This window comes from Narcine bancroftii, chromosome 7 (assembly GCF_036971445.1).
Source record: "Narcine bancroftii isolate sNarBan1 chromosome 7, sNarBan1.hap1, whole genome shotgun sequence".
In the NCBI taxonomy this organism is placed as follows: domain Eukaryota; kingdom Metazoa; phylum Chordata; class Chondrichthyes; order Torpediniformes; family Narcinidae; genus Narcine; species Narcine bancroftii.
The window spans coordinates 215823295-215836932 of record NC_091475.1 but is presented as its reverse complement, the minus strand read 5'-3'; the positions used below and the strand labels follow the sequence as shown (position 1 = coordinate 215836932).

The 13638-nt window shown below is 44.4% G+C and overlaps 1 protein-coding gene across 5 annotated transcripts in view; it reads right to left on the bottom strand.

Moving 5' to 3' along the window:
• The window catches only part of LOC138739718 (vitamin D3 receptor-like), a 334532-nt gene that overhangs the window by 150089 nt on the left and 170805 nt on the right, over positions 1–13638 (bottom strand). For all 5 annotated transcript variants that reach the window (XM_069892319.1, XM_069892320.1, XM_069892321.1 and 2 more), the window contains one exon: positions 12376–12544. In XM_069892319.1, coding sequence (XP_069748420.1) covers positions 12376–12544 — 169 coding nt within the window. The remainder of the gene's footprint in view (positions 1–12375; positions 12545–13638) is intronic.

Below are 13638 nucleotides of genomic sequence, written 5' to 3'. Positions count from 1 at the left end.
AAAACCTTCCTACATCTATCCTATCTATACCCTTCATAATCCTATATGTTTCTATAAGATCTCCTCTCATTCTTCTGAACTCGAGCGAATACAATCCTAGACAATTTAATCTTTCATCATGTCAACCCCTTCAGCCCAGGCATCAACCTAGTAAACCTCCTCTGGACCGTCTCCAAACCCAGTATATCCTTCCTCAAATATGGAGACCAGAACTGGACACAGTACTCCAGGTGCAGTCTCACCAGTACCTTATACAGTTGCAACATGACCTCCCTACTCCTGAATTCAATTCCTCTAGCGATGAAGGCCAACATTCCATTTGCCTTCTTAATAACCTGCTGCACCTGCAACCTAACGTTTTGCGATTCATGCACAAGCCCTCCCAAGTCCCTCTGCACAACAGCATGCTGTAGTTTTTCACCCTTTAAATAATATTCAGCTCTTTTATTTTTCTTGCCAAAGTGGATCACCTCACACTTACTAACATTGTACTCCATCTCCCAGACCTTTGCCCACTCATCCAGCTTAACTCTATCCCTCTGCAGACTCTCCACATCCTCATTACAATTTGCTCTTCCACTCAATTTGGTGTTATCCGCAAACTTGGCTTCACCACATTTTGTTCCCTCCTCCAAGTCATCAATGTAAATGATGAACAGTTGTGGGCCTAACACCGACCCCTGCGGCACCCCACTTACCACTCTCTGCCAACCTGAAAAACTCCCATTTATCCCGACTCTCTGCCTCCTGTCAGACAACCAATTTTCAATCCAGGCCAATAGACTTTCCCGGATTCCACTTTCCTGTAACTTACTGAGAAGTCTCTTGTGCGGCACCTTATCAAACGCTTTCTGGAAATCCAAATATACAACATCAACCTGTTCCCCTCTATCCACCGCACCCATTATATCCTCAAAGAATCCTAACAAGTTTGTCAAACAAGATTTTCCCTTTCTAAAACCATGCTGCGTCTGCCTGATTGAACCCTTATGTTCCAAAAGTTTCACTATTTCATCTTTAATGATGGCTTCAAGCATTTTTCCAACTACAGACGTCAAGCTAATTGGCCGATAATTACCAGTCTTCTGCCTACATCCCTTCTTAAAAAGTGGCGTGATATTTGCTGTCTTCCAGTCTGCCAGGACCTGCCCAGAATCCAAGGAATTTTGGTCTATGACCACCAATGCATCAACTATAACTTCTGCCATTTCCTTCAGAACCCTTGGATGCATATCATCAGGACCAAGTGATTTGTCTGGCTTTAGTCCCATTAGTTTCTCCATCACTACTTCCTTTGTAACAACTATTTTATCAAGGCCCTCCCCAACATTCGCATCCTTAACTCCGCACTTGGGCATGCTGGACGTGTCTTCCACTGTGAAGACTGACACAAAATATTTGTTTAATGCCTCGGCCATTTCTTCATTTTTTGCTACCAGTTTTCCTTTCTCATCCTCCAAGGGTCCTATGTTAACTCTGGCCACCCTCTTCCGTTTTATATATTTATAAATTTTTTTGCTTTCTGTTTTTATATTTTGTGCCAACTTACTTTCATAATCCTTTTCCCCATTTCTTATTACCCACTTTGTAACCCCTTGTTGTCTCTTAAAGTTATACTAATCTTCCAGTTTCCCACTGCTCTTTGCAGCTTTGTCCCTCCATATACTTATATATACCATCTCTAAGAACACTTTCCATCAATTTATTTACCACAGACATCATACTTATAGGCCAGACCAACTAAAGGGACTCATTGGATACGATAAGGGACAAGGGAAGAACTTCAAGTCAAGTTGATTGTCGTCTGATTGTACAAGTACAACCCAATGAAACAACGTTCATTGCAAAAGACATAGACAGACAACCAGAAATAACACACATGCAGACAGATAATACATTCGCAGGACAAGTATTTTATCTATGCAAATAAATAAATAGATATTGTTTTGTACAAATGAGAGTCTCGGATGGTTAATGGGAGCAGTTCCTTCGGTTGCTCAGCATTCTCACTCAAGAATTTTTCACGTCTGGGCGATAAGAGACAGAATGGAGAGAAAGAGCTGGGGGAAGAAGTGAAGGTGGATGGTTTTAACAAAACCCAGAGAAGTCAATATTAATGCCATCTGGTTGGAGGGTGCCCAGATGTAAGATGAAGTGTCGTTCCTCCAATTTACGGGTGGTCTCAGTCTGGCAGTGTCTGAGACCATGGATGGACTTGTTAGCAAAGGAATGGGGTGGGGAATTGAGATGGGTGACTACTGGGAGATCCACTCCATTGCAGCATACAGAGCCAATGTGCTCAACAAAGCAATCTCCCATTCTGCATTCAATCTTTCTGATGTAGCGGAGACCACAGCGGGAGCACCAGATGCAGTAGACGACTCCTGCAGGTTCACAAGTGATATGTTGCTTCACTCGGAAGGACTGTTTAGGGCCCTGAATTGGGTGAGGGAGAAGGAGTGAGTGCAAGTGGAACATGGAAATTGTGGCTGGGGGAGCTAAGGAAACGGTGCAGCAGGTCAATATGTATTTCTCAAAATGGGTTCCCACTAAACTCGATGGATTTGGTCAGGCAAATCTCCTTTAACTTCAGCCAAAACAGATTTCACAAGGACTCATTCCACAGATGTCATCTGCACTGTCCAACCCCATGAGTGCAGACACTAAAATCTGAGGAACTGAATGCAATTGTCATTTCCACCTATGAACATGCACCCCTGTACTTCAGCTCCTCAGGCACACAGAAGACTTAGAAGGAAACTCCAAGACCTGGGACTCAACACCCCATTGTGTAATTGGATTTCCTTACCTCCAGACCATAACTGGTGAGGATTGGTAAGAACATCGCCTCCATAATCCCCATCAGTACCAGAGCACCACAGGGCTGCGATCTTAACCCCTACTCTACTCACTTTATGCCTATGGCTGTGTGGCTTGGTACAACAATAACACCATCTACAAATGACAAATTTGCCGACTATAGCACGATACCTTGACAAAGGACTCAGGACCAAACCTCAGCAATATATTTTTGTCTTCTATGGCCGCTGAAAAGTCCGGTTGAGTTCCTCCAGTATTTTTACTGCAATCACAGAGCCTGCAGATTTCTGTGTTTTACTCAGAATCCTGTTCTTGTTAAACCTGTGGGGGAATGAGGGATGGGGGAGGGGACCAGGACAGTTGCAGATGTAGGTAAGAGAGGGCTGAATAATGGCAATCGAGGGGAAGCCACAGTTTCTGAAGGAGGATGGTCATTCCATCTTAGGTGTCTGTGGAGACTGAGAAATGAGAGAGAATGGCCAGAGGTGGACCAAGAAAATTTGAGGTCAGGGTGAAAGTGGGCAACAAGGAAGCCAGGCCCTCACTGGAACTCGATACCCCTTTCTGTAAATGGAATCTGGATTCCTAATGGAATGACCACAGTCTGTCTGGGTTGGGAGCAGAATTAAAAGCACTGTCACGCTGACAAATGGTGCACCTCAGGGTTGTGTGCTCAGCTCACTCCTGTTCACTCTACTGACTCCCCACTGCATCGCCAGATCCAGCTCCAACAGTGTTAAGTTTGTAGATTACCCAGCAACAACGAGTCGCACTACAGGGAAGAGGTGGAAAATCTCATGAAATGGTGCGAGATTAACAAACTGAGTCTCAACATGGACAAGACGAAGGAGATGATCGTGGACTTCAGGAGAACCAGGAATCCATTAAACATCAACAACTATGTGGCAGAGAGAGTGGAGAGCCCCGAGTTCCTCAGAGTTTACTTAACTAGTAACTTACCATGGACACTCAACACCTCCTCACTTGTCAGGAACAGCAACTGCACTTCCTGAGAAGACTGAAGCGGGCAAGGCTACTGGCCACCATTACATTGACCTTCTATGTTGCAAGGCATTCCAGGCACCTACAACTCTCTAGAACCATTAAATCATAGAACACTACAGCACAGAAAACAGGCCATTCAGCCCTTCTTGTCTATCTTTCCCATTTAATTCAATGATATAAAGAGATAACGCATGTAGACGTTAGCTCAATGCTGCTACAGCACCTGTGATCCAGGTTTGAATCCAGCGCTGTCTGCAAAGAGTTTGCACATTATCCCCATGTCTGCATGGGTTTTCCTGGGGGCTCCAGTTTCCTCCCACCCTCCAAAAACATTCAGGGTTGGTGGGTGTCAATTACCACAGTCAGCTTCAATGGCAGTGAGGAAGTGAACAGGAGGGAGATAGATCAGCTCGTTGAATGGTGTCACACCAACAACCTTGCCCTCAATGTCAGCAAAACCAAGGAGATGATTGTGGACTTCAGGAGGAATTCAGCAGAACATGGCCTAGACCTCATCAAGGGTCAAGAACCTCAAATTCCTGGGTGTCAACATCTCCAAGGATTTCTCCTGGAGACTCCATGTCGATGCAATCACAAAGAAGGCTTGCCAGTGGCTATACTTTGTGAGGTGTTTGAGATTTGGTATGTTTTCAAAGGTTCTCAAACTTCTACAGATATACCGTGGAGATCATTTTGCAGGCCAAGAAAAAAACTCCAGAGGGTTTGTAACTCAGCCTGTAACATGACGGGCACCAATCTTCACTCTATTGAGGACATCTACAGGTGGCGGTGTCTTAAGAAGGCAGCCTCTATCCTGAAGGGTCCTCACCATCCAGGCCATAACCTCTTCACTCTGGTACCATCGGGAAAAAAGTACAGGAACGTGAAGATGACCACTCAGCAGCACAAGGTCAGCTTCTTTCCCTCTGCCATCAGGTTTTTGAATGACTAATGAACCAAAGACCAAAAGAAACTGCCTTACTTTGACTTTTCATGGCCCTATTTTTACTTATTGTTGAAGGTCTGACTTGTACAAAAAGGATGGGCTGCATCTGAACTGGAGGAGGACCAATTGGGCAGGTTTACTAGAGCTGTTGGAGAGGGTTTAAACTAGTCTGGCAGGGGGGTGGGAATCAGAATGTGAGGGGAGAGATTAGGGTAGAAGGACAAATGCATGATACTATGTGCTCTGAGTTGGTGAGGAAGGACAGGCAGGGAATAAAACATAAAGACAGCCAGTTAGAGGGGGTTGAAATGTGTCTATTTCAACGCTAGGGATATTAGGAATAAAAGGGATGAACTTAGAACATAGATCAGTACATGGAACTATGATGTTTTGGCTGTTACAGAGACTTGGCTGGAGGAAGGACAGGATCAGCTGATGCAGACCAGGGTTTAGGGGGTTTTAAAAAGAATATGATGGGAAATAGAAAAGTTGGGGTGGGGGGTGGGGGGGAAGCATTACAGGCCAGGGACAGTATCATGGCTGTAGAAAGGGAGGAGGTTGCAGAGGGAGGGTTCACTGAGTCAGGGTGGGTGGAAGTCAGAAACAGGAAGAGAGCTCTCACTGTACTGGGAGTCGTCTATAGGCCCCAAATAGCCCTCGGGATCCAGAGGAGCAGATCAGCAGGCAGATTTTGGAATGGTAGGAAACACAGGGTTGTAGTTATGGGTGATTTCAACTTCCCTAATATGGACACGGGCCCCTCCTGACTGCAAGAGGGATGGATGGGGCTGTATTTGTCAGGTGTGTCCAAGAAGGATTCTTGACACAGTGTGTGGACTGGCCGACTAGAGGAGAGGCCACACTAGATCTGGTTCTGGGGAATGAACCTGGTCAGGTGACGGACCTCTCGATAGGGGAGAGTGATCTCAACTCCCTGAGCTTCAGCATATCTGTGGAAAAGGATAAAAACAGTCAAACTGGGAAAGTGCTTAACTGGGGAAGGGCTAATTATGAAGGGATGAGGCAGGAACTAGCGAGAGTAAATTGGAAACAGATGTTCTTGCGAGAAAGCACGGAAGTAATGTGGAGGAAGTTTAGGAGCCACTTGTGCTGGGTTCAGGATAGGTTTGTCCCACTGGGACAAGGAAAAGATGGTGGGAAAAAGGACCTTGATCATGGTGAGGTTGAAATTAAACAGGCCTGTGTGCTGGACAGTGTGGAGATTAAGGAAGTGGAAGTGTTGGATCTTTTTAAAAACATCAAGATTGATGTCCCCGGGGTTGAACGTGATATACCCCAGGTTGCTGTGGGAAGTGAGGAAAGAGATAGCTGGGGCAGTACCTATGATCTTTGAGTCCTCTTTGGGTGCAGGGGAGGTGCCAGTGGATTGGTGAACAGCAAATGTAGTCCCCTAGTTTAAAAAAGGTAACAGGGAGAATCCTTGGAATTATAGACCGGTGAGTCTTGTATCCGTGGGTGCAAACCAGCGGATAGGATCTATGAGAATTTGGAGAAATCCAATCTACTCAAGGACAGTCAGCATGGCTTTGTGAAGGGAAGGTCATGCCTTATGAGTCCAATCTATTTATCTATTTATTTATTTTTCCGGCTTGATTTTCAAAGTCAGGTGGGGGCCTAGCGGGCAGGCATTGGTCGGGAATTGGAATTTAAAGGGGAAGGACAGCTTTCCTTGCTGTTCACTTGGTGAGGAGCCTTCATCCAGGAGAGTCTGATAATTGATTATTGTGGGAGGAGTTAATTGGGTAATTAAGAAAATTAGCAGGAACCAATAAAAAGCAGGGTTGCTAAAGGAGTGGCCCAGGGAGAAATTGGCGTAGTTGGACTTCAAGGCTTTGGCTTGAGGAAGAGTTCCCTGTGAGGTAAGGTTTGATAGTCTTTTTTTAAAGTTTATTTAAATTACTCTAATTTAAATTGAGGAGCAGGTGATGGAGGCAGTTGAGTGCTCCGATTGCAGGATTTGGGAGGTCAGGAACAGTTGAACTGGAGAGAGACCAGTATCCTGGTGGGCAGGTTTGCTAGAGCTGTTGGGGAGGGTTTAAACTATTTTGGGTGGGGGGGGGGTGTGGGAATCAGAATGAGAGTGCGTGAATTAGGGAGGAAGAACGCCTAGATTGGAAGGAATGGAGGGAATAGAATGTAAAAATAAATGAAGGAGGGAAGGAGGTAAAGGTAAATGGTAACAAAAGGGGTTTATGTGGAGGACAGTTCTTTAAGTGCATATATTTTAATGCAAGGAGCATTGTAAATAAGGAGGATGAGCTTAAGGCATGGATGGCCACATGGAAATACGATATTGTGGCCTTCAGTGAAACTTGGTTGCAGGAAGGGCATGTTTAGCAGTTAAATATTCCAGGATTCCGTTGTTTTAGGCATGATAGAACAGAGGGGATAAAAGGTGGAGGCGTTGCATCGCTTATTAGAGAGAACATTACAGCAGGTCTGTGGCAGGATGTTTTGGTGGGATCGTCCAGCGAGGCTATTTGGGTCAGATTGAGGAATGGAAGAGACATGAATACATTAATAGGAGTGTATTATATACCACCAAATGGGCTGAGGGAATTAAAGGAGCAGATTTGTAAGGAGATTGCAGATATGTGTAGTTGTGGGAGATTTTAACTTTCGGAACATTAACTGGGACGCCCATACAGTAAGAGGGCTAGATTGGGTAGAGTTTGTTAAGTGTGTTCAGGAAAGTTTACTAAGTAAATACATAGAAGAACTGACAAGAGGGGGGTAGTATTGGATCTCCTATTGGGGAATGAGGTAGGTCAAGTGACAGAAGTTTGTGTTGGGGAACACCTTGGGTCCAGTGATCATAATACTATTAGTTTTAAGCTAGTAATTGAAAAGAATAGAGGTGGGCCAAAGGTTGAGATTCTTGATTAGAAGAAAGCAAATTTCGAGGGGATGAGAAAAGATTTAGAGGGTGTGGTTTGGGATAAGATATTTTCAGGGAAGAATGTAGCTGATAAATGGAGGATATTCAAAGGAGAAGCTCTAAGAGTGCAGAGTCGGTACATCCCCATGAGGATTAAAGGAAAGGATAGAAACTGTAGGGAGCCTTGGTTTTCAAAAGATATTGGGAACATGGTTTGGAGGAAGAGGGATGTGTACAGCAGTTAATAAACAGCAAAGAAGGGGTGACCTGTTGAGGAATATAAGGAGTGTAAAAGAAATCTTAAGAAGGAAATTAGAATTGCTAAAAGGAGAAATGAAGCTGCTTTGGCAGGAAAAGTAAAAATAAATCCTAAGGGTTTCTATAGGTACATTAAAAGTAAAAGAGTAGTGAGGGATAAAAATGTAAACCCCTTGAAGATTGGGGGGAGGCTCTGTGAGAAGGCAGAGGAGATGGGTGAAATTTTAAACAATTTTTTTTTCTTCAGTTTTCACTAAGGAAAAGAATATTGAGCCCGATGAAGTGAAGAAATATGGTAGGGAGCTCCTGGATAATAAGGATTAATGAGGAGATAGTGTGGCTGTATTGAAAAAGATCAGGGTGGATAAATCTCCAGGTCCCAACAAAATATTCCCTAGGACGCTGAGGGAGGTTAGTGAACAAATAGAGGGGTCGTTGACGGAAATATTTAAAATGTCACTGGCCACAGGACTGGAGGGTGGCTCATGTTGTTCCACTGTTCAAAAAACGATCCAAAAGTAGACATGGTAATTATAGGCTTATGTCTGACATTGGTAAATTAATGGAAAGTGTCCTTGGAGATGGTATAAACAACTACTTGGAAAGACGGGGATTGATTCAGAGTCAACAGCATGGTTTTGAACATGGTACTTTATGTCTAACAAATCTTATAGAGTTTTTCAAGGAGGTTATTAAAATGATTGATGAGAGGAAGTCGGTGGACTTTAGTAAGTATTAGATAAGGTTCCCCATAAGAGGTTAGTAAGGAAGGTGTATTGTGTATTAATGATGAAGTAGTGAAATGGATTCAACAATGGTTGGATGGGAGATGCCGGAGAGTAGTGGTGGAAAATTGATTGTCGAATTGGAGGCCGGTGTTGAGTGGATTTGCCTCAGGGATTGGTACTGGGTTCACTGCTGTTTGTCATATAAATTAACGATCGAATGATAGGGTGCCAAATTAGATTAGTAAATTTGCAGATGATATAAATGCTGGTAGTATTGTGGACAGTGAGGAAGATAATCAAAGCTTGCAGGGTGATATAGGACAGTTAGAAGAGTGGGCTGAAAGATGGCAGATGGAGTTTAATACTGATAAATGTGAGTTGCTACATTTTGGTAGGACTAATAGCAATAGGACATACACGTAAAATGGTAGACAACTGAGGAGTGCAGTGGAACAAAGAGATTTAGGAGTCTCGGTACGTAATTTTCTGAAAGTTGAATCATGTGGATAGGGTGTTGAAGAAGGCATTTAGTATGTTGGCTTTCATAAATCAGAGTATAGAACACAGGAGTTGGGATGTAATGTAGAAATTACATTGGTGAGGACAAATTTGGAATATTGTGTGCATTTTTGGTGGCCGAATTACAGGAAGGATATAAACAGTATAGAGAGTGCAGAGGATGTTTATGAGAATGTTGCCAGGGTCTGAGTTACAGAAAACGATTGAGCAGGCTGGGACTTTATTCCCTGGAGCATAGAAGGTTGAGGGGTGATTTGATAGAGGTTTTCACAACTATATAGGGGAAAGATGGAGTCAATGTGAACAGGCTTTTTCCACTGAGAGTAGGGGAGATTCAAACAAGAGGGCATGGATTGAGAATAAAAGGGGTTTCCCTTAAAGAGGGCGAATTTCTTCACGCAGAGGGTGGTGGGGGTACGGAATGAACTTCTGGAAGTGATGGTAGAAACGAGATCGATGTTAATATTCAAGGATAGGTATATGGATGGGAGAGTTGTGGATGGTTTGGGCCAAATGCAGGCCAATGGGACTGGGTGGGAGATGATGTTTGGCACAGACTAGAAGGGCCGAACGGGCCTGTTTTTGTGCTGTAAGTGGTTATATGGTTATAATTGAGTTTTTTGAGATAAGAAAAGAAATTGATGAGGACAGGGTGGTAGATGTGGTCGATTTTAGTAAATCATTTGACTAGATTCCCCCATGAGAGACTCATTCAGACAGTCATGAGGCACAGGATCAGTGGAGCCTTGGCCGTGTGGATAAAAAATTGGCTTGCTGGTAGAAAGCAGAGAGTAGAAGTGGAAGAAAAGTATCTGCCTGGAGGTTGGTGACTAGTGGAGGGGTCGCAGGGATCTGTTCTGGGACCCCTGCTCTTTGTGATTTTATAAATGACCTGGCTGAGGAGGCAGAAGATGGGTCAGCAAGTTTACGGATGATGTGAAGGTTGGAGGAGTTGCGGATGGAGCTGAAGGTTGTCGAAGGTTAGAAGAGGATATCTCCAGGATGCAGAATTGGGCAGAAAAGTGGCAGATGGAGTTCAAACCAGATAAAGGTGAGGTGATGTATTAAGGAAGGACAAAACAGAAGGCTGAGTATAGAGTCAATGGTCAGTTGCTTAGGAGTATGGATGTACAGAGGGATGTTGGGGTCCAAATGCATACATCCCTCAAGGTCACTGCCCAGGTTGATAGGATAGTTAATAGGCCTATGGGATTCTGGGCTTCATTGGTCAGGGGATTGAGTTCAGGAGTCGTGAGGACATGTTGCAAATCTACAAATCTCTGGTGAGACCACACTTAGAATATTGTGTTCAGTTCTGGTCACCTCATGGTGTTCAGTTCTGGTCACCTCATGGTGTTCAGTTCTGGTCACCTCATGGTGTTCAGTTCTGGTCACCTCATGGTGTTCAGTTCTGGTCACCTCATGGTGTTCAGTTCTGGTCACCTCATGGTGTTCAGTTCTGGTCACCTCATGGTGTTCAGTTCTGGTCACCTCATGGTGTTCAGTTCTGGTCACCTCATGGTGTTCAGTTCTGGTCACCTCATGGTGTTCAGTTCTGGTCACCTCATGGTGTTCAGTTCTGGTCACCTCATGGTGTTCAGTTCTGGTCACCTCATGGTGTTCAGTTCTGGTCACCTCATGGTGTTCAGTTCTGGTCACCTCATGGTGTTCAGTTCTGGTCACCTCATGGTGTTCAGTTCTGGTCACCTCATGGTGTTCAGTTCTGGTCACCTCATGGTGTTCAGTTCTGGTCACCTCATGGTGTTCAGTTCTGGTCACCTCATGGTGTTCAGTTCTGGTCACCTCATGGTGTTCAGTTCTGGTCACCTCATGGTGTTCAGTTCTGGTCACCTCATGGTGTTCAGTTCTGGTCACCTCATGGTGTTCAGTTCTGGTCACCTCATGGTGTTCAGTTCTGGTCACCTCATGGTGTTCAGTTCTGGTCACCTCATGGTGTTCAGTTCTGGTCACCTCATGGTGTTCAGTTCTGGTCACCTCATGGTGTTCAGTTCTGGTCACCTCATGGTGTTCAGTTCTGGTCACCTCATGGTGTTCAGTTCTGGTCACCTCATGGTGTTCAGTTCTGGTCACCTCATGGTGTTCAGTTCTGGTCACCTCATGGTGTTCAGTTCTGGTCACCTCATGGTGTTCAGTTCTGGTCACCTCATGGTGTTCAGTTCTGGTCACCTCATGGTGTTCAGTTCTGGTCACCTCATGGTGTTCAGTTCTGGTCACCTCATGGTGTTCAGTTCTGGTCACCTCATGGTGTTCAGTTCTGGTCACCTCATGGTGTTCAGTTCTGGTCACCTCATGGTGTTCAGTTCTGGTCACCTCATGGTGTTCAGTTCTGGTCACCTCATGGTGTTCAGTTCTGGTCACCTCATGGTGTTCAGTTCTGGTCACCTCATGGTGTTCAGTTCTGGTCACCTCATGGTGTTCAGTTCTGGTCACCTCATGGTGTTCAGTTCTGGTCACCTCATGGTGTTCAGTTCTGGTCACCTCATGGTGTTCAGTTCTGGTCACCTCATGGTGTTCAGTTCTGGTCACCTCATTACAGGAAGGATGTAGAAACTGTGGAGAGGGTGTAGAGGAGATTTACCAGGGTGTTGCTTGGAATAGGAGACAAGTTTTATGAGGCAAGGTGAGCAGACCCTGGACTTTTCACTTTGGAGTGTAGAAGGATGAGAGGAGACTTTATAGAGGTCTACAAGATTATGAGAGGCATAGATAGGGTGGACTGTCAGTACCTGTTTCCCAGGGCAGGGTCAGCAAACACCAGAAGACGTATGGACTAAGTTGAGGGAGGCAACTTTGGGGGAGACATCAGGGTAAGGTTTTTTTTACACAGCGTTGTGGGGGCCTGGAATGCCTTGTCAGGGATAGCAGTGGAGGCTGAAACATTGGGGGCTTTTAAGAGACTCTTAGACAGGATCATAGATGGAAGGAAAATAGAGGGCTACGGGGAAGGGAGGAGTTAGTATTTTTTTGGGAAGGAATAGATGGGTCAGTAAAACAATGAATTTCATGACTTGTTCATGTCAATAAATTCTGATTCAGTGAGTACTGAGTTTTTCAAATTGAAATTAAATGTTTGCAAAAGTATCCCCAATCTAACACTGTTGTATGGTACTAATACATAGTTCAAGAAGCTATTTTTTTGTTTGTAAACTGAATATTTAAAACTTCATACAACATCTTACCTGAAGAAGCCTTTACAGCCTTCACATGTCATGGCATTGAAATGGAAACCAGTTGCTTTGTCCCCGCAAACACCACATACCCGTGGACAATTTCTATCAAATTCATCGTCATCGACCTGATACAACGACATGCTTGCTGCCATCTGCTCCATTGGTACAATTCCTTTCACTGTAAAGAAGAAAAGGTCTCATTTAAAATAGTCTTTTAATACTTTTAATACCTGTATCAACACAAGAATAACAAATAAAAGTATACTATCCTTTACAATACATTGCAGCAGACTTGAATCACTGGCCTGAGAAACCAACAACAACCTCGCAACTCAACGTCACCAAAACCAAGGAGCTGATTGTTGACTTCAGGAAGGGTTTACAATCCAGTGATCATTGGGGGATCAGAGGTGGAGAGAGTAAGGAAAAGGAATCACTGTTTCAGAGGATCTTTCCTGGACCCAACACACTAATAGCATCATGAAGAAAGCAAGCCAGCACCTCTGCTTCCTGAGGAGTTGGCAGAGGTTTGGTATGACACCAGAAACCCTGGCAAATTTCTACAGAAGTGTGCTCACTGGCTGCATCATGGTCCGGTATGGGTACACCAATAACTCTGAGCGTAAAGCCCTCTAAAAGGTGGTGGACACAGACCAGGACATCACGGGTAAAACCCTGCCCACTATGAGTACACCTATAGGGAAACGCTGCCATCAGAGAACAGCAGCAATCATTAAAGACCCACACCACCCAGCACATGCTCTTTTCTCGTTGCTGCCATAGGAAAGGGGTATCGGTGCCACAAGACTCACACGCCAGGTTCAGGAACGGCTGCTCCCCCTCCCCCATCAGACTGCTCAATGACAACTCAATCAGGGACTCATTTAAGGTCTCTGACGTGCACTTTATTGATTTTGTTCTCTCTGTATTGTGCAGTCAGTTTGTTTATATTTGTTAGGGTTTTGTTTGCATGTATATGCTGTGTACAGTTTTTGCATGACCAATAGGTGGTAATTCTGTCTCGCCTGCAGGAAAAAGGAATCTGAGTTGCATGTGATGTCATGAATGTCCTCTGACAATAAATCTGAATCTGACTTTGAAATCTGAGAACTACAATTCTGAAATTCACTCACGGCCAACAATTATTTCTCTTTACTAACTTAAGATGATGGCACTGTCTCCTTTGTCTCATTTTGATGAGGGAGCTCCTAACATACTGTTGAGGATGGAGCTCCAGGATTCCGTCCAAATACTATTCAAGGCTCAGCAATG